Genomic DNA, 24,803 nt, shown 5'->3' with positions numbered 1-24,803 from the left:
GAACTCTATGTTGTCATTAATATTATTGGTCGTATAAAAACCTTGGCCAGGGTAGACGAATGATTTAAGAAAAGAGTTTCTTAAAGTCATTCCCGACCAATAATTTTCGACATGTAACATAGTGGTCGTCTAGTGGGGTTTGACAGTCAAACTATACCCTAGGACGATCCGGAGTTGGAACGATGGAGGGAAATAAATATTGTATCCTTTACCAGGTTCGAGTACAGTGAATATTGGTATTCACGCTATCCGGCCGTCGGGGAGTGTTGTTAGACGCCAACCTCGATTAATAGTTAATGAGATTAATTATTACCGGTTTAGCAATGAACCTATGTGGTCACACACTTACGGTGTGATATTTAACGTTTACGGTTATTTAATTTATTATGAGATAATTAATTAAATAATCTCGACGACATATTTTTATATTTTCCGCTAACAAGGAAATATAGTTAATATCGGAAAGACGATTGTATGAGAGATCGGACTGAAAAGGATAAGGATGGCCATTATAGGCTACGTGCCTTATGGGTGTAATATGGTATAAAAGCATGCCATGTTTATCCAAGTATGCCACGTGCCTTTCATCCTTAGTTTGCTTAGCCAAGTTTATTTCTTGGAGACTAAAAAATTGTTTCCTATAAATAGTACTTGGCCGTGCATTTTTGTAAGACATGCGAACAAGTTCGTATATCGTGTTCCTCTCGTATAAATACAAAAGTGAGAAAGTATTTCTCTATATTCCGAAGTCGTCTCAAGGGTTGAGAACGTTAGTTTATCTACCGGTGTGGATACACTAGAGACTCCGTATTTTCGGGGTTAGACCAATTTATTGTCTACGCATAAAGTATGTGTCCCTTTACTCAGTTTTACAAGTTTTTAAATGCAATAGGTCTCAGGAGGACCGCGTTTCTGTCTTCCGCTGCTACATGTGATGTATCGCGGTCCCTTCACCGGCACCCTCCATGAATCGATTTCTGCCATCATTCTCGATGCAACCACATCTCGAGAAGCGTGGCAAACCCTTGTCCGTACCTATGCCAATCCGTATCGGGGTCACATCCTCCAAATTAAGGATCGACTCCGTCACATTAGCCTTGGTGAGAGCACAATTACTGACTACATGCTCGCAATCAAAGCTTGCACCGTTCAACTCGCCCATCTCGGTAAGCCCATGGATGATGAGGACATTACGGCTCAAATCATTCAAGGACTTCCCTAAACCCTATACAAACCCTCTCCCTCCATGCCCCATACGGCGGTCCAGACGATCTCATCATTGGAGACGGGTCGGCATTACCAATCACACACCACGGTTCTTTTTCTATCCCTTATCCCTCTTGATCTCTTGCATTTACCAATGTCCTTGTTGTCCCTTCAATTTCTCGAAAACTATTATCTGTTTCTATGAGACGGTTGATTTTTATCTGAAAAACAAAACAAAATGAACTACAAAACAAGAATTTGATTTGTGATATGCGGAAGAGTGATGGAGAAATAGAGTCAGGTCAAAAGCCTGCTCTGATACCATGTTAAAACATGGATCCTCTCACATGAAACCGCCATTAATGAAGCTTTAAGCTTTTGGAGAAGATGAAAGAATTCGATTAAGAATTTGTTGTAACTGATTTGCAACAGAGTAAATTAAAATTGTGAATGTATTTCATTAACTTACAAATAAAAAAATACAACCTATTTATATACAAATGAATTCTAGAAACATATAAAGAAATATCTGTTAACAACTTTCTAACAGATTTCCTGAAAATACGGAAACTCTAACAACGTACTAACAACCTATCAACTAACTCCCTTCTTTAATATCACTGTTAACCTGCAGCATCAGTCATGCTCTGTTTTCGTTGACCTTTGGCTTTATGTCTAGCCTTATTCTTTGGTTCTGAGTCATCTTGTGCAGGTGAATTAGGAACCTGAGAATCAACCGTCTCATAGTTTCACAATTTCGCATGGGGGTGGGGAGGACCGCGAGAAAAGGCTTTGAGTGGGAAGGTGTTGCCGGCGACGTGGGATTGTCGCCGGCGCCAATGAAGTCTCTTGGTCGACCATGGCTGGTAGTTTTGGTGAGTGTCACTAAAATGGATTATCAGATGATTGTGAGGGAATTCTTTTCTTATTGTTACCAAACAATGCAAGAAGTTAAAATAGGGCTAAATATCATTCATTTCCCTTTTTTATCCTTTCTTGTTTTCATTCTCTTTTCCTCTGTTGAATCAAACGCCCCCTTAGTGTATAAGGGATTAACAGACTCCCTGATGGTATCAAGCTATACCTCACAAGTGCACGATTTTATCGTTGTACACTATTAAGGGTCGATCCCACAAGGAGCTAGGAAGACTACTAATCGTTTTAACTCTATGGTTTAGCTAAGTCGACAATAAAGGGAGGAGGTTATGCTAGAACTATCGACAATAAGGTAAAACAAACTAAAAGAGAAATAGGAGAAGAAGCAAGATAGAATGAAAGGATGTAAATCAAATGGATTAAAAACCTAAGACTCGGTTCTTCCCAAACAATTCGTAATTCCACATAATCAAATCTCTAGGCTAATCACAAGGGTAGTTAGGTGAAGAGGTGACGACTCTAATTCGCCTAAGACCCCCCTCTCGGGTTCGAAATAGGACACTAGTACTACCCACCAACCCCCCTCTCGGGTTTGAAGTTCGGAATCCCTAACTCAATACCCGACTACCCCAAAAACATGCATTTTCCCAAGGTAGTCCAGTTATTTGCTAAGGTCATTAACCCCCATCCATTCCCGGGTCATCCCACTCCCTCTCTCGAGGGTCGATTTCAAACGCTAGATTAGAGGTGTCCTACCCCGGTTCTCCCTTTCGGTCTCAACCAAGGTCAACAATAGGGTCAAATCTCGGGTATCCAAATCACAACCTAACCAACTCTCGTTGGTGGTCAAGGGTCGTAAGTCGACACTACCCAAAAGTCACCCCATAAACCAAGTCATTCCTCTAAACTACCCTCACCAATTTCCCCAAATAATTAGCCTTTATGAAATTCAATTAGCGAAATTACTCATGTTGGGTCAAACCGAGCCCTAGTGGAAGACTACTCACTAATCATGGTCTTAATTGCAAAATAAACAATAAAAATGGAAACTTTGGTCACAAACATGGTGGGAAGATGAATCTTACTACTAATCATGCAACAAATTCAACAATAATTAAGAGAGAAAGAGATTTTATCTAATAACAAGGTTAACTAATCCAAAAGGCTCAATCTTTAACCAAATCAACTCAAAGATTAAGTCTTTGAGGACAACTATCCAAGGATGAACAAATGAAAGAGAAACAAAGGAAAGAGAAACAATGAAAACATGAACAATGATGAAATCAACAACAACAAACAAACAACAACAACAATTTTAACATAAACAATCAAACAAACATAAAAGAAGAACAAAGTGTAAACAAATGAAAATAGGGAGAGAATTAATACCAACACAATAACAAAGGAGGAATTTGGATAGAAATAATAAAGAAGGAAATCCTTCAATCTTCTTACAAACCCAAATTCAAACACTATTTAATTGAAGAACCTCTCTTAATTAAGGAAAGATTAACAAAGAGATTAACAAAGTTTCAAACTTGAAAGGGGAAATATTCTGGATCTAGGGTTGTGTGTACAAAAGGGGTTTAAGAGGGGGTATATATAGGTTCCACAAGGATTAGGACAGAAATTGAAATGGGCTTTGAAACACGCATACGCACTCCCGGCCGGTCAACCGGCCGCCGGTGCTTTGGCCGGCTGGGAGATCTCTAGAATTTTGAACAAGTTTGGAAGTCATCAGGTGTGCACGGCCGGTCGACCGGTTGCCGGTCCCTGACCGACTGGGACGCCTTTGACCTCGAATCTTGACTTTTACCCTTTGGGGGTACTCCCAGCCAGCTAGCCGGCTGCCGGTCATTTGACCGGCTGGGAGATCCCTGTAACTTTCTTGCAACTTCTTTGTTTCCTAGCTCATTGTGTCTTCCCAGCCGGCTAGCCGGCCGCCGGGCCACCGGCTGGGGACACTTCTTCCTTGCCTCCTCATTCATTTCGTGTATATATGTGCTCCCAGCCGGCTAGCCGGCTGTCGGCCTACCGGCTGAGAGTACTTCTCAGCATCACTTCCTTCATCTTTCATGCGTGGCTTAGTCTTCCCGTCTTTCTAGCTTCATTTCGCCCGTTCCCGCCTCAATTTCTGCAAGGGGGCCACAGTGTCATAGTAAAAGGGAATCGGGACAAGAAACGAGAGGAAAGGGGGTACAAAACCGCCTCAAATGGGGTCGAATATGCATGAAAATAGAGGAAAAAAGAGTGCAAAATGGTCCTATATCAAACCTCCCCACACTTGAACCTTACTCGTCCCCGAGTAAGTCCTCAACCAAATGTACAAAGCATTATTATGATAGATATGGAGAGTGGATGCACAATATAAGTATCACTCAACTAGACTACTACTTAAGCCGATCGAGTATTAGCGCACTCAACGCCCCTTCAACTCACAATTTGACACCCATGAGGGGAGAGTGCCCTATTGTAAGGCAAGTTGGGTCTTGCTACAAAACTCTTGACACATTCATCATGAAAGCACGTAATCAACAAATAGAATGCATCTAACAAAATGATCCACTTTCCTCATCTAAGTGGTCGGATTTTTTCAAACAACAAAACATGGTCTCGGTCGGGAGTACCGTCTCAGAAGTTCCAACGGAGGTGCCAACCCCCTAAGCATGACTCAAGCAACCCTTGTGTGACCAATGCTCAAGAAACAAATTCAAGAGCGGGGAAAGGGAAGAAAGGGCAAGTCCGCCGAGAATTACAAAACCGACACAAGATTCAACCAAAGGACCCATGACCAAGGAAACCAAGGCAACGACATCCTCACGGTTTTCACTCGTCACTCAATGAAAGAACAAGGTGATTTTTGTGACAAAAAGTAACCAAAATCACTCAACTAACTCAACTAGCGAAAACGTGCCCGCAATCTAATGTGTAAAACCGTCCTTTGTCTAATGAAATGCAAATCATGGCAAAATGCACACAAAAATGAAGCAAGGGTTACAACGGGGCTAAGGAGTAGGTCGAAACGGGATTGGTGCAAGCACCGTTTGGACATGTGGGGCTCAAATCAAGAATCGTCGACACATCACATCCCATCTCTTATTGCAACACATGAGACACGTCTATGCCCTAACATAGCATTGATGACCAAAACTATGCAAAAATTGCATAAACCCAACTCCAGTAGGAAAAATTTGATAAGACTCCTTTTATTTCAACAAATGGTAACGTCTACACCGTAACAACGACTCGGTTTCCCAAGCCATGCAAAAAAATGTGTAAACCCGACTCATCTTTGGAAAAACATCAATTTGCCCCTTTTTATTTAGCAACGGCTTTTTCTACCCCGTTTATTGATGAGGAGGGGTGTTACTTTGCCTTTTTCTTTTCTTTAAAACATATATACAACATGACTTACTATTTTTGATTTTTCACGACATTTTCACTTTTCTATTTTGCTTTTTCATTACAATTTACAACCTCTTATTATTTTTTTATACAAAACCAATTTCACATCGAAATCCGACCCAAGTGGACGTGCAAGCCATCCACCATCACGACCCAAATCACCTCCTACAACACAACTACAAAAACCGACCAATTCTTGATTAAGGAAGGGTGGTTATGGGAACGTAGCTATTTTAAGTGGGTTTGCCAAATGAAAAGGCTAAGTTCAAAGGGGGTGAATCAAAAAGAGAAACGATGTAGGGGAGAAAACATGGCTATTTGGCTATTGTGAGGTTCATAAAAACTGATTTATGCTTCATATCATGTGCACAAAAATGTAATGCAATTTCATGATCTAAGGACGACGCGACACACTTATGCGTAATGATGTGACACGCCTCGCGAGGAGACCTACTCTCGAACCTAGATGAGGGCGGGGTATGAATGTACCCACCCTAAGAGGCTCTACCCTTACCTTTGAGTAGCTAAGTCGAACCAAAGGTCTAGTCTACGGCCCTAGGTCTCACAAGGTCGGTCCAAACTCGTTGGTCAAGCCCTCCTTCCTCGGCTAACTAAGAGGCCACGGGTGCGAGTCACGAGGAGGGGAAAGGCACAATTGGGTACATTAGTTCATCATAGGGGTACTTGGTTCCCTTCCCTTGACCATGTTCTTCCTTAAAAACTTATTTACAAACTCAATGCAAAAAGAAAGAAGTGCAACAAGTATTTACATGTGAACAAATGCATGCGGAAATTTAAACAAACATGAAATGAAACGTGCAACAAATTGGCTAAACCTAGCAGCACATCAACACCAAAATTCCAAACGGTCTCCCGAGGAGACACCCAAAGCAACAAAATTCCCATTCTCCTTCAAAATATCCGAGATACCAAAAAGAAAGAATAGTAAAAGGAGCAAGAGGTAGGAAGGATTATACCAAGCGGTCTTCAAGTTCCTTTTGCCTCAAGTGGTCAATGTGCCATGCCAAAGGTTAGACAAAACATATATATACAATGCAAAATTTTTTTTTGAATTTTCCAGAAATTTTTCAATTTTTAGGCATTTTCTTGATTTTTCTTAAATTTACAAGCATTTACAAATATATACCAATATTCACAAGAGTGGATATTTCCCTCCCCACACTTGAGATGTACATTGTCCTCAATGGACAAAAGCATAGGGAGTGAATAAGAAAAAGAAAGGAACATATTTTTTTGATTTTTGATTTTTCAAAGGGAAAATAACATATTTTTGTGATTTTTTGTTTTTGAAAAATTAAAAAGACATATTTTTGTTGATTTTTTTTTTTTATAAGAACTCCCTCCCCACACTTATTTATTTACACTACTTCCAAATGGAAATAAATGTGTGGAGGGAATTTCAAATTAAAAGCATGTTTTTTTGTTTTTTTAGGCCCTCCCCACACTTATTTATAGACATGGGAGGGCAATTTAGTGAAATAAAGTAACATGTTTTTGGTGGTTTTTGGTCATTTCTCAATTTTTAGTTGGTTTTTATTTTGAAAATGCAATGCATGCTCTATTCTATATGCAAAATTTAAATGACAATGCAAGTTATGCTAAGTGAATGTAATTACTAAATGTGACAATATATTACAAAATTGAAATCTAATGCAATCCTATATGATGCAACTAAATGAATTATCGACTAAATGCATGCGAAAAATTAAACGTGAAGGAGAGAATTTGGATAAAAGGGAGAGATCGTACTTGTCATTTGGATTGAATGAGGGGAGCATACCGACGGCTTTGGATTGAAAAGGGAAGAAGAAGTGGAGCCCTCATTACTAGGCTCTACTCAAAGTTGTCATCACCATCACCATCTCCATCATCATCATTACCATCACCATCACCTTGAATTGCCCCGAACTCGGACTCACGGATAAAATCGTCCGTGTTCAATAGGGCATCCGAACCAAACACATCCATCCTCGAGCTCATGCCGACGAACGCCTCCGAGTTCCCTCCGGCTCCACTAGACCCGCCCTCTTGGAAGATTGAAGGGGCACCCCCAAACCACCTCGAGTCATGTCCCTCCCCTTGGGTGGTAGGCGGGGTGGGAAAGACCGGGGCGCTAAAGTAGTCGGGCCGCAAGTTAATATCTCCGTAGCGGAAGGTCCCATCTTCCGGATGTCCGCCATCCGGGAATAAATAGTAAGAGGGGTGAAGGTTGGAGGGGTGTTTGTATTGGTTCCTCATACAATCATCATAGACCGGGAATTGACCAAGAGAATGGTCATAGTAAATCCGGTCAAGTCGTTGTTGAAGCCCATGCCGCTCACTTGCGGCGTTGGCCATATTAAGTTTCATCTCCTCCATGAAGGAAATGAGGTCGGCGTGGAGAGGGGGCGATTTTTGTTGACTGGAGGACCCCTCTCCTTGTTGGAAGGGCCTGGGGACAAAAGGAGTAGATGGTGTGGCATACCGCAAGGTAGACCTTGCGGGAATGATGGGTCGGCCACGAGTATACCGAAGATTTGGGTTAATTTGTTGGGGGATAGAGGGGTCTTCAAGATTTTCAATCTCAAGCAAATAATACTCCGAGTTAGGCACTACCTTCATCTTGTCGGGGTTGGGAAGAGGGATAGAATTTCGATCAACTCCATCCACCCGAATTTGCCAATAGTCTAGGCCATCATTCGGGTTGGTCTTCAACCAACCGAGGTTGTGGTGGATATAGCTCTTGATAAACATCGTATCACCAATCATATAACGCATTCCACTCAAGTTGACTCTCCGGTTAAGCCGCTTAATCAAGTGGGTGATGAGTCCTCCCACAACAACGGCCGTAGAAGAGGCCGGAGAATTGCTAAGCCTTTGTAATGTGAGGGCCAAGTGGTGGGCAATGTCAATTTTGAAAGTAGTGGGGTTGGAACGAAGATAAGAGCCGAGAATTTCCAACTCTTCCGTTCGGAAATTGTGATTTTCCTCACGGCCAAAAACAGTCCACCCCATGAACCTATGCCAAACCCGTATAGCCGCATTATGGACAGTGTTGGCGACTCTCTTGACCCCCGGAATATCATCTAAACCCGTAATAGCCTTCCATAAGGCACCATGGTCAAAGGTATCGGGTGCCTTGTGAGGGGGGCTTGTGTCAAGCCCGAAATGGGAAGCAAAGGTCGGAAGGGTCAAGGAGTAGTCCTTGTTCATCAATCGGAAATGCAAAAAGGCTACCTTTTGGGTTTGGCGATGCTTGTCAATACGGAGGGAGCTCAAAAACTCCCAAGTGAGACGGGCATAGGTTTTCTCATGCATCCCGTACATCAATTTCATTCCCACCCCCTCAAACAAATCAAGGGTAACTTGGTCTAGCCCTAACTCCCGCATGGATTGTCTATCAATAAATCGGGTGGTGGCAATGGGGCGTTTTTTAAATAAAACGAATTTACCTTTCATTGTGATGGAAACGAATTGGACATCCGGGAAGTCGGGATCGGTGCTCATGTCGGTCGTCGCCGCCGCTACCGCCTCCGCCTGTTGAAGTGCCAAGTCCCCCCTTCTCACTCTTTTCTTTGGGGCCATTTTTTGTGATTTGATGGAGGGCTAAGGGAGGGAAGGAGGTTTGTGTGGGTTTGATGGTGGTAGGGTGGTGGTAGGGTGGTTGTTGGTGGTTGAGGTGAGGTGGGTGTAGGGGAGGTAGGGTTAAGAGTGAGAGATGAGAGAAGGAATGAGTCGAAAAAATGAGTTAATTTTGGGTGATTTTTGTGTTAAAACACGATCAGAGTACTCCCAGCCGGTCAGGAGACCGGCCGCCGGTCGCCCGGCTGGGAGTTCGGGTGATTTTCAAAACTTTCAAAAAAATATCAGAAGACTCCCAGCCGGTCAAAAGACCGGCCGCCGGTCACCCGGCTGGGAGGTCACCCAATCCCCATTTTCTTCATATAGGCATTCCCAGCCGGTGGGCCGGCTGCCGGCCTGCCGGCTGGGACTTCTCTCAAGGGTGAAATTTAGCAAAAACCCAAATACACGTACTCCCAGCCGGTGGACCGGCTGCCGGCCAGCCGGCTGGGAATACCTTCCTTGTTAATTCAACTAAACTTCTTTGATTTTACAGAAACTCCCCAGCCGGTCAGAAGACCGGCCGCCGGTCACCCGGCTGGGAATACACTTCATCATGGTTTCTCCAATATACCCTTATTCCAATTCCCATCATCTATTTGCCTCGATTCTCGTGTTTTCAACTTTCAAACCCGACTCGGGACGTCGGATAAAGGCCAATAAATGGTCAATCGCTTGTTCATCATACAAAAACCCCAAATCTCCAACAATCGTGACCGACAACAATCGAATTGACAAGTAGTATCCATCCAAAATTCCTCAAATTCTACCTAAATGCATGATATATACAAAATTGCATGGGTTGCCTCCCATGTAGCGCCCTTGTTTAATGTCGTAGGCTCGACGGAGTTATGAATAACAATCAATAATTTGGAAGAAAGGTGGCGATAGAGCTCACATTCTTGATGATAGGGGTTCCGGCAACGTAGTGCTTGAGCCTTTGCCCGTTCACCTTGAAGGATTGATTCCCATCGGATATTTCAATAGCACCATGTGGAAAGACTCGGACCACGGTGAAGGGTCCCGACCACTTAGACTTGAGCTTTCCCGCAAACAACTTGAACCTTGAGTTAAAGAGGAGAACCAACTCTCCCTCCTTGAACTCTCTCCGAATGATGGCCTTGTCATGGAATCTTTTGGTCCTCTCCTTATACAATCTAGAGCTCTCATAAGCCTCTAGCCTAAATTCTTCAAGCTCATTGAGGTCAAGTAGCCGCTTCTCTCCGGCACTCTTCAAATCAAAGTTAAGGAGTCGGATGGCCCAATGCGCTTTGTGCTCCAACTCAACCGGTAAATGACAAGGCTTCTCGTACACCAACCGGAACGGTGAAGTTCCTATCGGTGTTTTGAAAGCGGTCCGGTAAGCCCACAATGCATCATTGAGCTTGGTAGACCAATCTTTCCTTGACCGGCTCACGGTCTTTTCAAGGATCATCTTGATTTCGCGGTTAGAGATTTCGGCTTGGCCGTTAGCTTGTGGGTGATAGGCAAGACTCCGCCTATGTTGCACCCCATGTTTCTTGAGTAGAGCATCAAGAGTCCTTTCCCGGAAATGAGTTCCACGGTCACTAATCACAATTCGTGGAACTCCAAACCGTGGGAATATGATTGTCTCCATGAGTTTGGTCACCGATTTCGCGTCACAAGTCTTTGTTGGGATTGCTTCCACCCATTTGCTCACGTAGTCCACCGCAACAAGGATATACTCATTCCCATTTGATGAGGGAAAAGGGCCTTGATAGTCAATGCCCCATACATCGAATACCTCCACTTCAAGTATGTAGTTCATTGGCATTTCATGCCTCTTTGAAATGTTACCACTTCTTTGACACTTGTCACACTTCTTGACATAGGTGGCCACATCATGGAATAGGGAAGGCCAAAAGAATCCACATTGGAGCACCCTTGCGGCGGTTTTTCGTGAACTACCATGCCCTCCACTTGGCATGTCATGGCAATTAGAGATTATGGGTTGGACTTCTTCATTCGGAATGCATCTTCTAATTATCCCGTCGGCACAAGCCTTGTAGAGGCACGGTTCCTCCCAAAAATATTGCTTAAGATCGTGAAAGAATTTCTTCTTCTTATGGGAGTCATAACCATGTGGGATGACCCCGGATACCAAGTAATTTACATAGTCCGCGTACCAAGGGACATCCATCAAAGCAAGTGCGAATAGTTGATCATCCGGCAAGGAGTCATCAATTGGCAATCCATCCTTACCCTTCACATGTAATAACCGAGAAAGATGATCGGCTACCCCATTTTCCACACCTTTCTTGTCTCGAATTTCAATATCAAACTCTTGTAGCAAAAGAATCCACCGAATCAAGCGTGGTTTTGACTCCTTCTTGATTAGCAAGTGCCTCAACGCCGTGTGATCGGTGTGCACAATTACCTTAGAGCCCACCAAATAAGAACGAAACTTGTTCATGGCATATATGACCGCCAAAAGCTCCTTTTCGGTGGTGGTGTAGTGTGATTGAGCTACATCCAAGGTCTTGCTTGCATAATATATGGCATGGAGTTTACCATTCTTCTTTTGTCCAAGCACCGCTCCCACCGCTACATCACTAGCATCGCACATCAACTCAAAAGGTTCTCCCCAAGTGGGAGGTTGCATAATTGGAGCGGTGATGAGAGCTTCCTTCAACCTATTGAAAGCATCCAAACAATCATTAGTAAATTCGAAAGGCACATCTTTTCCAAGCAACAATGTTAAAGGTCGGGCAATCAAAGAAAAATCATTGATAAATCTCCGGTAAAAACCGGCATGCCCAAGAAAACTTCTTACTCCCTTGACATTAGTGGGAGGGGGTAAAGTTTTGATCACTTCTATCTTGGCTTGATCAACTTCCAAGCCTTTACTTGACACTACATGACCCAAAACGACCCCGGATGTCACCATGAAGTGACATTTCTCCCAATTCAAGACTAGACCACTCTCTTGACATCTTTTCAAGACCTTACCCAAATTAGCTAGACATCCATCAAATGAGGTGCCTACGACGGAGAAATCGTCCATAAACACCTCCATGATATTCTCAACATATTCAGAAAATATCGCTAGCATGCATCTTTGAAACGTAGCCGGCGCATTGCAAAGCCCAAAGGGCATGCGCCTATAGGCAAAGGTGCCAAACGGGCACGTGAAGGTGGTCTTTTCTTGGTCATTAGGGTGAATCGGGATTTGGAAAAATCCCGAAAACCCATCAAGGTAGCAAAAATGAGAGTGTTGGGCAAGTCTTTCCAACATTTGGTCAAGGAAAGGGAGGGGGAAATGGTCTTTCCTAGTTGCCTTTTTAAGGCGCCTATAGTCTATACACATTCTCCACCCGGTTGTGACTCTTGTTGGAATGAGTTCGTTCTTATCATTGGTGACTACCGTGACCCCGCCCTTCTTTGGCACAACATGCACCGGGCTCACCCACGCACTATCGGAGATAGGGTATATTATGCTTGCATCATAGAGCTTCAACACCTCCTTCCTAACCACTTCTTTCATAGCGGGGTAAAGGCGGCGTTGAGGCTCAATGGAAGATGCACTCTCATCCTCCAAATGAATGCGATGGGTGCAAAAAGAAGGGCTAATCCCCTTGATATCATCAATTGAGTACCCAATGACATCCTTGTATTTTCTCACAACATCAAGTAGCTTTTGAAGTTCGGTGTCATTGAGTGCACTATTGACAATAATAGGGTAAGTGTCATTAGGGCCAAGGAAAGCATGTTTAAGAGTAGAGGGAAGAGGTTTCAACTCCACTTGAGGAGGCGTGGATCTCTCCTCCTTTTTACCATCTGCTCTCAAGCTTTCAAATTCTTTATCCGGGTCTTCTTCAATTGTCGCTTCCATAGCTAAAGCATACTCCCGGTGCTCCTTGCAATCTTTCACCTTGCCCTCAAGGAACCCTTGCAAACCCTTGTCTTCATCAAATTTCTTCATATCAACCCATTCTTTGACCACATCAATCATATAACAAGACTTTTCTTCCGAAGGTTCTTTCATAGCCTTGTTCAAGGAGAATTCGACCTTTTCCCCGCCCACTTGTAGAGAAAGCTTCCCATTCTTCACATCAATCATGGCACCCCCCGTAGCAAGGCAAGGGCGCCCCAATATGATGGGAATATTTGAGTCCTCGGGGATGTCCATAACATAGAAATCACATGGGAATGCAAGTTTCCCCACCTTGAGTGGGACATCCTCCACAAGACCAATTGGGTATCTTACCGACCTATCCGCAAGTTGGAGAGAAACCCTTGTTGGTGCAAGCTCATAACCTTTCAATTTCTTGAAAATTTTGAGGGGCATAAGACTAATGCTTGCCCCCAAATCACACAAGGCTCTCTCAATATGCACGGTCCCAATCTTACAAGGTATGGAAAAACTCCCCGGGTCTTCAAGCTTTTGAGGAGCCTCATTCATGAGAATTGCACTACACTCCTTGGATAAGTTCACCGTGGTTGTCGGGCTTAAGGAGTTTTTGTTTGAGATGAGCTCCTTCAAGAACTTTCCATAGCTTGGAATCTCCTTTACGGCATCAATGAAAGGCATGGTAATGTTGATACCCTTCATCATGTCCATGAACTTCCCATACTTTTGTTCAATTTTGGCTCTTGCCAACCTTTGTGGAAAAGGGATTGGTGGCACATAAGTTCTTACAACTTGTTGTTGAGGCTCTTCAACCACCTTTGTTGGTTCATCAATCACTCTTGGAGTTTCCACAACAACTTCCACGAGTTCCTCTTCTCCCTCCTTTTCTTCAATTACCTTAGGAGGTTCAACCACAACTTGAGGTTCAATGACATTACCCGGTCTACTACTCTTTCTTTTCTTGACAAATTCCCGGTCTTCCAAATCTCTACCACTCCTCAAGTGGATAGCATTCATGGTTTTCGGATTTTCCTCGGTTTTACCCGGGAATTTCCCTTGGGAAGCTTGTAGTTGGCTCATTTGGGTAGCCAATTGGGAGATTTGGTTGTCCGTCATCCTTTGAGAAGCTTGCATTTGGGTCCTAAGTTGGTTGATGGATGAGGTTGTCTCGTCATGTTTTTGAGTGGAATGGTTGATGAATTGTGTTTGAGTATTGACAAGTTGGTTTTGTGAAGTCATCAATTGTTCCATCATGAGTTCCAAGCTTGACTTCGGTTGGGTGGTTTGTTGGAAAGGTTGGGTGGTTTGTTGGAAAGGCGGGTTGGTTGGTGGGTTGAGTGGTTGAAATTGTTGTTGTCTGGGTTGGAAGGTTCTTCCTTGGAAACCCGGTGGACCTTGATTGAATGTTGTGTTTTGTTTTTGAGCTTGAAAGTTTGGTTGTTGTGACTTTTGTTGGAAGGTTGGGTTTTGGGTATTTTGAGAGCCATAGGAGAAGTTCGGGTGGGCTCTCATTCCGGGGTGATATTGGTTGTTGTTAAATGCTTGCTTGGCCGGACTAGACTCCCATATCCCGTTCACTTGCTCCATACAATTGCCATCTCCAACCACCAAAGGACACTCATTGGGTGGGTGTCCTTGGTCTCCACAAAGCTCGCAACTATAGACTTGGTTTCTCATAGAAGAATTGCTAGATGTTTTGCTTGAGCTCATCAAAGCAACTTGTTGCTTAAGCTCTTCTATCATCTCTTTCACTTCCACATTGTTTGCCGATTCAACCGTTGACTTCCCTTTCCTCTTGTGCCTATCATTGTTCCAATGAAAGGTACGAGAAGCCATTTCTTCAATAAGTTCTTTTGCCGTCTTGTGATCTATCTTATCCAAAGCTCCCTTCCTCGAGCCGGAATCAAGGTTCATCTTCATCTCATTGTTTAACCCTTCATAGAAATTGTTGATGAGCTCATCATCCCCAATACCGTGGTGAGGACATAGCCTTTGGAGGCCCTTGTACCTCTCCCATGCTTCATAGAGGGTCTCATCTTCTTGTTGGGTGAACCCTTGGAGCTCACTCTTGATTCTTGCGGTTCGTTGGGGTGGGAAACACTTGTTGAGAAAAGCCTTAGAGACATCGTCCCAAGTCCGAAGAGAGTCGGGTTCACAACTTTTAAGCCATTCCTTGGCACTTCCCCTCAAAGAGTAAGGGAAAAGCCTAAGGCGTACGACATCCTCCGTCACTCCATTGGCCTTGAACATGTCACAACTATCCAAGAACTCGTTGAGATGCTCGTTGGGGTTTTCGGTGGCTCCCCCTCCGAATTGGTTCCCTTGGACAAGTTGTAGCAAGGTGGCTTTCACATCGAAATTGTTGGCTTGAATGAGTGGTTTGACGATACTCGGATTCACCACCTTTTTAGGAGCCAAGTTGTCTCTCATAGGAACCGCGGCCATTGTTACTTCAGTTTCCGGTGTTGCAAAAGGATTTTCGAAAGCTTCAAAGACCCGTGGTTCTTCTTGAAGGTCCTCAATTACTGGATTTTCTTGAGGAATCGGTGTTTCTATAAGCCCTCTTCTACGGAGTGAATTTAGTCTTCTCGCGGTTGCTTCGATCTCGTGGTCAATCGGACGAATTGGTTGACCTCTTCGAGCTCTCCTAACCATGCAAAAAGTCCTACACACTTAAGAGAGGGGTTAGTAACAAAAGACTTAGTCTAAACAAGAACGAAAACAATTAATATCTAGCCGAACTCCCCGGCAGAATTCATGCCAAAAACTTGATGGTATCAAGCTATACCTCGCAAGTGCACGATTTTATCGTTGTACACTATTAAGGGTCGATCCCACAAGGAGCTAGGAAGACTACTAATCGTTTTAACTCTATGGTTTAGCTAAGTCGACAATAAAGAGAGGAGGTTATGCTAGAACTATCGACAATAAGGTAAAACAAACTAAAAGAGAAATAGGAGAAGGAGCAAGATAGAATGAAAGGATGTAAATCAAATGGATTAAAAACCTAAGACTCGGTTCTTCCCAAACAATTCGTAATTCCACATAATCAAATCTCTAGGCTAATCACAAGGGTAGTTAGGTGAAGAGGTGACGACTCTAATTCGCCTAAGACCCCCCTCTCGGGTTCGAAATAGGACACTAGTACTACCCACCAACCCCCCTCTCGGGTTTGAAGTTCGGAATCCCTAACTCAATACCCGACTACCCCAAAAACATGCATTTTCCCAAGGTAGTCCGGTTATTTGCTAAGGTCATTAACCCTCATCCATTCCCGGGTCATCCCACTCCCTCTCTCGAGGGTTGATTTCAAACGCTAGATTAGAGGTGTCCTACCCCGGTTCTCCCTTTCGGTCTCAACCAAGGTCAACAATAGGGTCAAATCTCGGGTATCCAAATCACAACCTAACCAACTCTCGTTGGTGGTCAAGGGTCGTAAGTCGACACTACCCAAAAGTCAACCCATAAACCAAGTCATTCCTCTAAACTACCCTCACCAATTTCCCCAAATAATTAGCCTTTATGAAATTCAATTAGCGAAATTACTCATGTTGGGTCAAACCGAGCCCTAGTGGAAGACTACTCACTAATCATGGTCTTAATTGCAAAATAAACAATAAAAAATGGAAACTTTGGTCACAAACATGGTGGGAAGATGAATCTTACTACTAATCATGCAACAAATTCAACAATAATTAAGAGAGAAAGAGATTTTATCTAATAACAAGGTTAACTAATCCAAAAGGCTCAATCTTTAACCAAATCAACTCAAAGATTAAGTCTTTGAGGACAACTATCCAAGAATGAACAAATGAAAGAGAAACAAAGGAAAGAGAAACAATGAAAACATGAACAATGATGAAATCAACAACAACAAACAAACAACAACAACAATTTTAACATAAACAATCAAACAAACATAAAAGAAGAACAAAGTGTAAACAAATGAAAATAGGGAGAGAATTAATACCAACACAATAGCAAAGGAGGAATTTGGATAGAAATAATAAAGAAGGAAATCCTTCAATCTTCTTACAAACCCAAATTCAAACACTATTTAATTGAAGAACCTCTCTTAATTAAGGAAAGATTAACAAAGAGATTAACAAAGTTTCAAACTTGAAAGGGGAAATATTCTGGATCTAGGGTTGTGTGTACAAAAGGGGTTTAAGAGGGGGTATATATAGGTTCCACAAGAATTAGGACAGAAATTGAAATGGGCTTTGAAACACGCATACGCACTCCCGGCCGGTCAACCTGCCGCCGGTGCTTTGGCCGGCTGGGAGATCTCTGGAATTTTGAACAAGTTTGGAAGTCATCAGGTGTGCACGGCCGGTCGACCGGCTGCCGGTCCCTGACCGGCTGGGACGCCTTTGACCTCGAATCTTGACTTTTACCCTTTGGGGGTACTCCCAGCCGGCTAGCCGGCTGCCGGTCATTTGACCGGCTGGGAGATCCCTGTAACTTTCTTCCAACTTCTTTGTTTCCTAGCTCATTGTGTCTTCCCAGCCGGCTAGCCGGCCGCCGGGCCACCGGCTAGGGACACTTCTTCCTTGCCTCCTCATTCATTTCGTGTATATATGTACTCCCAACCGGATAGCCGGCTGCCGGCCTACCGGCTGAGAGTACTTCTCAGCATCACTTCCTTCATCTTTCATGCGTGGCTTAGTCTTCCCGTCTTTCTAGCTTTATTTCGCCCGTTCCCGCCTCAATTTCTGCAAGGGGGCCACAGTGTTATAGTAAAAGGGAATCGGGACAAGAAACGAGAGGAAAGGGGGTACAAAACCGCCTCAAATGGGGTCGAATCAATATATATATATAAAAGAGGCTTTTTTCAGGCAATTCTAGAGACTCCAAGTTTTTTAAAACACTCCAATTAAAATAATAATATTAGTCGTAGAAAAAAAACAGAATTTGTAAATATTAATCTTAATCTAAAAAGATAAGTATATAATCTAAAAAGATAAGTATATAAACAAAGTAATAAAAAATAATCCTCCGTAAATAATTGAGATCAAACCAAACACTACAATATAGTGTTATATATAAACTCCATCTACCCAACATCTTTAATAAAGGGAAAATTTTTTTCTTATGTGCATCGTTAGGGTTATTCTGACACTCGCCACACAATTCATCACTTCCACCACCTTCATCAAACCCTAATCGAAGAGGAAACCCTAATTCCTCTCTCGCTCTTCAATTACTCGACCAAACCTCTCGCCGAATCGATAATCGAAGAAGCGTCGGCGAAAGTGAAGGCGACGCCAATACGATTAATGATGTCGAAGAAGATGAAGATGTTGACGGGGTTGAGTTTCGGATATTAGGACACCCTATGTGCTTGAAACGACGTCGTGATAGGGAGGATTCTGTATCGTCATCGTCAACAGCTATATCGAAGCGGGTGATGGTTGAATCGAGTGTCGAATCGAGTGTCGAATCGCGTAATTGTGTGGTTAAGGCATGGGGGAATCAGTCTTCACAGGTGGCTGACCCGCAAATCTTCGACATTATCGAAAAGGAGACGCAAAGGCAGTATAAAGGGAGTGAATTAATCGCTTCGGAGAATTTCGTGTGTAGAGCGGTAATGGAAGACTTAGGGAGTCATTTAACGAATAAATATTCGGAGGGAATGCCGGGACAAAGGTATTATGGAGGTAATCAATATATAGACGAGATCGAATCGCTTTGTTGTCAACGAGCATTCCGATAATTGGGGTGTGAATGTTCAGCCATATTCGTGTACCTCTGCGAATTTCGCGGTTTATACAGGGCTTTTGTTTCCTGGGGATCGGATTATGGGGTTGAATACGCTTTCAGGAGAGATACAAGATAATATTGAAGAGTATTTTCTTACTTGATTCCATCTCTTAGTTATTTGAGAAATATGAATATAATTGTAAAATGAAATTCCGATACGAAAGTGTGTGATTAGCAGAAAGAATTAGGGATTTTTCCAGTAGATGAAAATTAGGGTTTCTGTTGTTTTGTGAGGGAGATGAGAGAGATTGAAGGAGATTGCAGTTTGATTTGATGGAGTTACAAAGCGTATGGAGAATCACCTTCTTTGCGATGATGGATTTCCCACCATTTTTTGACTAAAGAGGTGAGGAGACGGTGATATTTTTTTGGGTTTTGGCATTTAATGGTGGTGATGGAAACATTTTTTATTGGTTTTGGTTTTAAACTGTCTAACCGAGCTCCTTCTCAATTCCCCTTCCCTACGAATAACTCTATCACTTGGCCCCGCCAGATTCCGACTCTCCCTCAAAAACTCACCTTCTTTACCTGGGGCTCGAACATCATCAGCTCGACTAACTGTCGTTGGCTCATCCATATCTACTTCATCCATACTGACTATAGTTGAATCCTCAATGCAAAGGAAACATCTACAAAATGGGACATTTTGAGTTTTAAGCATCTAACATACCAAAAAAACACAATGGTGCAAATTCAATCAAACTAACGACTAAAGCCGGTACCACATCCTAAGAACTCGAAATCAGGTGTATCAAAGCACGCCCCACATTCATCAAATTCCTCAAACTCCCCAAACATGCACAAAATATTGTATTAAAAACAAAACCCAATTTGCAGAAAATTGGGTTTAATTACACATTCATTACTTAAACCTAAATCATTACCAATCTTTCCTTCAAATCAACAACTTCTCCTATCATTTAACAATCATAACATATGTACTCTTCAAAATCTTATCTTAACTATATTTAAATCTTCAAAAATTTATCTTAACTATAATTAAATTCCAATCAAATTATGTCAAGTGATCGAGTTAATTATTTGAAAATAAAAATAGTGTTTCGAAAAACTTGGAGACTACCATTGTCTCCAATCTACAATAATTTATGAATGAGATGAATGGCCAGTAAAAGCCCTACTCCTACTATGAACATAAGGCTAAATAACTGAGACGGTCTCACAATAATAAACATATATATATTATATACAAAAGGAAGAAAATTACAGTTCTGGAGTCGCCTGGGCTTCTAATCCGGCAGACGGGTATGGTGGTTGATGATAGTGGGTGGGGTGGTGTTTCACAAATTTTGTTGATAATAATATAGTTGGTATCTTTACCTTAAATTAAAGTATGATTCATTTTTTATGGCATGTTAATAATTATAATTAGACAAAAATATACACTAATAACACTATTGTCCAATTGATAAATCAAGACAATATAGGAAACCCGTATTGTATGGCAATCAGTGAAGGGTAGCACTATCGCTTGTCCCGTGAAGGGTTTGCATACGACATAGGTCGTTTCATGAGGGTACGAAATAGTCGTGAAAAGAGTAGGAAGCCATTTGAAGAAGCTAGAATTCGATACTCATCATCAAAGTTTCTAGGTAGGAATTCAAAGCTTTTAAAGTCAAGTTCAGTGAAAGTTAAATGACGTCAAATATGAGATTATTTTCAGTTAAACATTAGGATAGATTAATATGAGAATAAGAGACATAAAGATAATTATTCCCATGAAATAAACATTTAATAAATACATGTTTATTTTCTAGAAAGGGGGGAAAGATAAGATGAATAAGTCACACCCTTAAACTACACAAAATCTCATTTGTGACGGCACGTATCCGTCACTTTGGAGTGACGGATACCATTTTCCTTCACAAATGACCCAAATAGAGGAGAGAGGGAAGCACAACTAAGCCCAGTTTGATAAATAATATATTGGTAAAAAATTAGCATATTTCGGGTTAAATAGTAGATTGACCATTGAATATGCTCTTTCAATGAGTTTGGTAAACCGTAGATTATAACGGCATATTGGACGCAATCTACTATCTTCCAATATGCTACTAAGAGTAGCATGTTGTAATAGTAGATTTACTTATGCCTTCATTTAACTAAAATAATAAAAAAAAATTGTCATGTGCTAACCCATTTTCCTTTGTTAATTAACTCGAACATGTTTTTTAAATATGCAAATGTTATCTATTATTTAAAATCTGCTTTCGCTAATTGCCAATCAGAGACTCATATTCCATTAGAGACCAAGTAAACTAATCATTATAAGAGAGAATATAAGTTTCTCATATCTTTGGTTCTTTTGACAATACCAAACGTGATGAATTAGATGGGATAATGGAAGGCAGGGGCGTCTTAAAGTAAATAGAGGCTCGGTCCACCATAAAAAAATGAGGCCCTAAATATGAATGTATAAATGTATTACACATCGAGGTTTATATTGAATTTTATCAGTAAAGCTTATAAATTCAGTGGCCAAAACTAGAGGCCCGGTTCCGCCGCCCGTGGTCGCCTGGGGTATTAGGCGCCCCTGATGGAAGGAGTAAACTTCGGCAACTTTCAGTTACTACATTATACAAGAAAGAAACTTTATTGAAAGGTGTTCAAATTAATAAGATAGGAAGATTTATACGGAGTACCTTATTTGAGTAATTGAAATACAACTTTTACGTATCATTCAAAATGATATTAAAAGATCTAAACAATTAGAGGAAGGACAAATTTGAAACCCGTGCAATGCACGGGCACAAAATCTAGTATGCATGAAAATAGAGGAAAAAAGAGTGCAAAATGGTCCTATATCACTCCCATCTTTGGAATACTTCACATACAAAATCAATCCATTATTATTGTTCACTTACAGTATATTTCTCCGTATAAGAAAACCCATTTTAAGTTTTTTTTTAGTCATGTGCCCATTGTGCATAAGTTAAAGGTGTCAATTAATAAAGAATCATTTGCAACAATTTATCATGAGAAAGTGAAATATGAACTCATTATTAATTACCATACTCCGTAAATTAGAGCTTAAGATAAACCTATGACATGTTTTTGCAATCCTGAGGAACAAAAGACAAACGACTATTGTAAACATCATATAAAAACCCAAAATTTACTTGTTGAAACGAACCTAGTACGGTCTGACCAGGGTCATCAATAGGTAAAATCATCATACAAAATCTTTCTTCACCATGATTGTTCTCCACCACAGTAAACAAGTGTTCCCTAGTCAATACCAAATCAATCTCTCCAACTTGATCATTACTCAAGAAATGAAGAATTACATTTGGAAATATTTTTTGATCATAATAAGGGTATATTGCATAACAAAGATCAAAAGCTAGTCCGGAACGCCTAGGAATCCAATCATAGGCATCACGAAAGAATTTGACTATCGCCTTTCTTAAAGGAATATATGCACTTCTTGGTAACACGCTATACGTTGATCCAGAGTCAATGATAAATCCTTTTGTGTAATCTCCTTCTACATATTCAAAGATAGATGGATCGATTGGTAGTCGTTTTTTATTAACACTAATTCCACTTAATGGCAAATAGTAATGGATACTACTTTGCATTGAAATGGTTTGAACTTGTCTAGTAGCATCACCAGTGATTTGGGCATCATCACCAAAGTAAATAGTTGATTCTGTTAAAGTTTCGTGTATTGCTGGTGGTATACAGTAGAAAAATCTACCATGGGTTTGAGCATCAAGTTGGGTTAAGAGCGATCTTGGATTTCCAGTAAGCCCAAAGATACCAGCTACAACGTTTCCACGCATGTCTTTTGATCCAAAATAAACGTTTTTGCTCTTAAGTGTACATCCAAATGCTAAACCTGGGTAAGCATCCATATTGCTTGTCCTAGAGTTCTCAAAATGAAATGTTTCTCTACCAATAAGACCACTTGCTTCTATGTACGGTTCCATGTCTCCGTAAAGAATAGAAAATCCACAAGATCCGTCATAAGATTCATGTGGAGAACACAGCTCATCATTAACACTGACTCGTGTAAAGGAAATAGACTTTTTGTATGCGAAATTTTTGTCTAATTCAAAGCAAGGATCGCAACCCTCACACTGAACCCATGTCAATTGAGAACCGGTGTCCAAAAGTACATAAGGAGAGTAAGCGGTATCACCTTCACCCAAGTGAAGTTGAGTTACGTACACAGAAGCCCGAACCAAAGACAATGGTGACTTGATTCTATCGGGGAATAAATGCTTTCGACGATTGTATATACGTGACATTGTTATGTTGTTAAAAAATTGAAGTCGTTCATAAGTAGTTAATTTTTCTGGTACAATTTGTAAATGGTGTGAGTCTATAGGAATCATTCTCATCGATAATCCATTGTTGCTAGAGATTAATGATAGAATGCCTATGTCAATAAGGTACAAAAAGAGGATTAGTTTGTGTACATTAGACATTATATGAGTTTTCTTTTGCTCAATTTTTTATGTGAAATGTATGAATATAGAGGAAGTTGTATATTGATTATTTCTGAAAATAAAATCTTAAATATGTTCGATGTATAAGCTTAATATTATTGAAGTTGATATATTCAAGCAAAGTATGAAATTATGGAGATATTTAGCAAAAAAAAGACAAGCATGTATGTTTTTTTCTACCGTAGATCTTGCTTAAGACCGTTTTAAGTTAAGACCACTCGCAATGTAATGTAGATAATTGGCAAAAAAAAAAGATAAACATGTAGATTTCTTTCTATAATAGGTCTTGCTTAAGACCGTTTTAAATTATGACCATTCACAATCCTTCTTTTATTTTTAATATGAAATGTGAATATATAGAACAAAATTGTATATTGATTATCTTTGAAGGTAAAATCTTAAATATATTTGATGTATTAGCTTAATATTATTGAAATTGATATTGTTCAAGCAAGGTATGAAATTGTGGAGATATTTGTCCAAAAAAAAATAAGCAAGTTGATTTCTTTCTACAGTAGGTCTTGCTTAATGTACCAAAAAAAGTGCAGGATTGTTGGTTTCTATAAACGAGTATTTTGTACAAGGAAAGATCAAATTTATAGATAAAAGCCGAATGCATAATGTACAAGTAACGCGCAATTCATATTTTATTTTGCCAAATGAGCTGCTAGGGCAGTACATTATCCAATGCGAGGAAATTCGAACTTAGGCTCCGTTTGGCACTACATTTCATGTAGCTTATTTGACCAAAATTTCAGCTACCTGATTTTTTTGCAAGTGTTTGACAAGTAGCTTATTTGGTCAAATAAGGTACCTGGAATAAAATATTACCTCGGGTAGCATTTGAGAAATCAGGTACCTGAAATGACTTATTTTCCATTTTGTACCCCTTTATTCTATATAATATTAAATAATTTTCATATCCTTTTAAGTCATTTTACCAAAATCAGCTACATTTTCAGCTAGTTTGCCAAACATATTTTTATATAATCAGTTACCTTATCAGTTCCTAATTTTCTGTTAACTTATCAGTTACCTTTTCAGTTTTCAACTACATTTTCAGGTTTCAGTTACTTTTTCAGGTAATTTTGCCAAACAGAGCATTAAAGTTTATTTTCCGCTATATCTCCATTGTAACTACTTTAGGCAAATACCTCTTCGATAAGCAAGCATTAATTCACTTTAACATGCGTGAAAGTGGCAATTAAAACCCTTAAGTTTAATCAATGGTGCAATCAAGCCCCCTAACTTTTATATGTAGCAATTAGCCCCCTTAAGTCTAACTAAAGGTGAAATTCAACCCCCTCCCTTTTTCTCCTCAAAATCTCATGAGAAAATGAACTACTGCTCTATACACTCTTGGTTTTATACGTATAATTTCTATATATAATTAAATTATACAAGACCATTTATCACACCTTAGTCCTTACTCTCAGTCATATACATGACAACTTTCATCAACCCCAATAAAATAAGTCGTCTTTTCTCTCATAACGAAGGTAAAAAACACGATTTTTCCTGCAAGTACGTACTACATCTTTATCTTCATCCTTTTTCTCTCTAAAGGCACCAAATATTTTCATGAGCTT

General features: G+C 40.9%; 1 protein-coding gene and 1 non-coding gene across 2 annotated transcripts; one reads left to right on the top strand and one right to left on the bottom strand.

Annotated features, from left to right (window-relative positions):
• Positions 1 to 669: 669 nt before the first annotated feature.
• On the bottom strand, positions 670 to 23,369 carry LOC141602399 (aspartic proteinase nepenthesin-1-like). The gene is made up of 2 exons (XM_074422696.1): positions 21,569 to 23,369; positions 670 to 2,270 (listed from the first exon to the last, which is right to left on the bottom strand). The coding sequence occupies exon 1, from the start codon at positions 23,191 to 23,193 to the stop codon at positions 21,802 to 21,804; it is 1,392 nt and encodes a 463-aa protein (XP_074278797.1). The 5' UTR covers positions 23,194 to 23,369; the 3' UTR covers positions 670 to 2,270; positions 21,569 to 21,801.
• On the top strand, positions 14,949 to 15,055 carry LOC141603193 (small nucleolar RNA R71). The gene has a single exon (XR_012525085.1). It is a non-coding gene; the product is annotated as a small nucleolar RNA R71 (small nucleolar RNA).
• Positions 23,370 to 24,803: the final 1,434 nt, after the last annotated feature.

This window comes from Silene latifolia, chromosome 9 (assembly GCF_048544455.1).
Source record: "Silene latifolia isolate original U9 population chromosome 9, ASM4854445v1, whole genome shotgun sequence".
In the NCBI taxonomy this organism is placed as follows: domain Eukaryota; kingdom Viridiplantae; phylum Streptophyta; class Magnoliopsida; order Caryophyllales; family Caryophyllaceae; genus Silene; species Silene latifolia.
The sequence above is the reverse complement of the archived record's forward strand: the minus strand, read 5'-3'. Positions and strand labels throughout refer to the sequence as shown.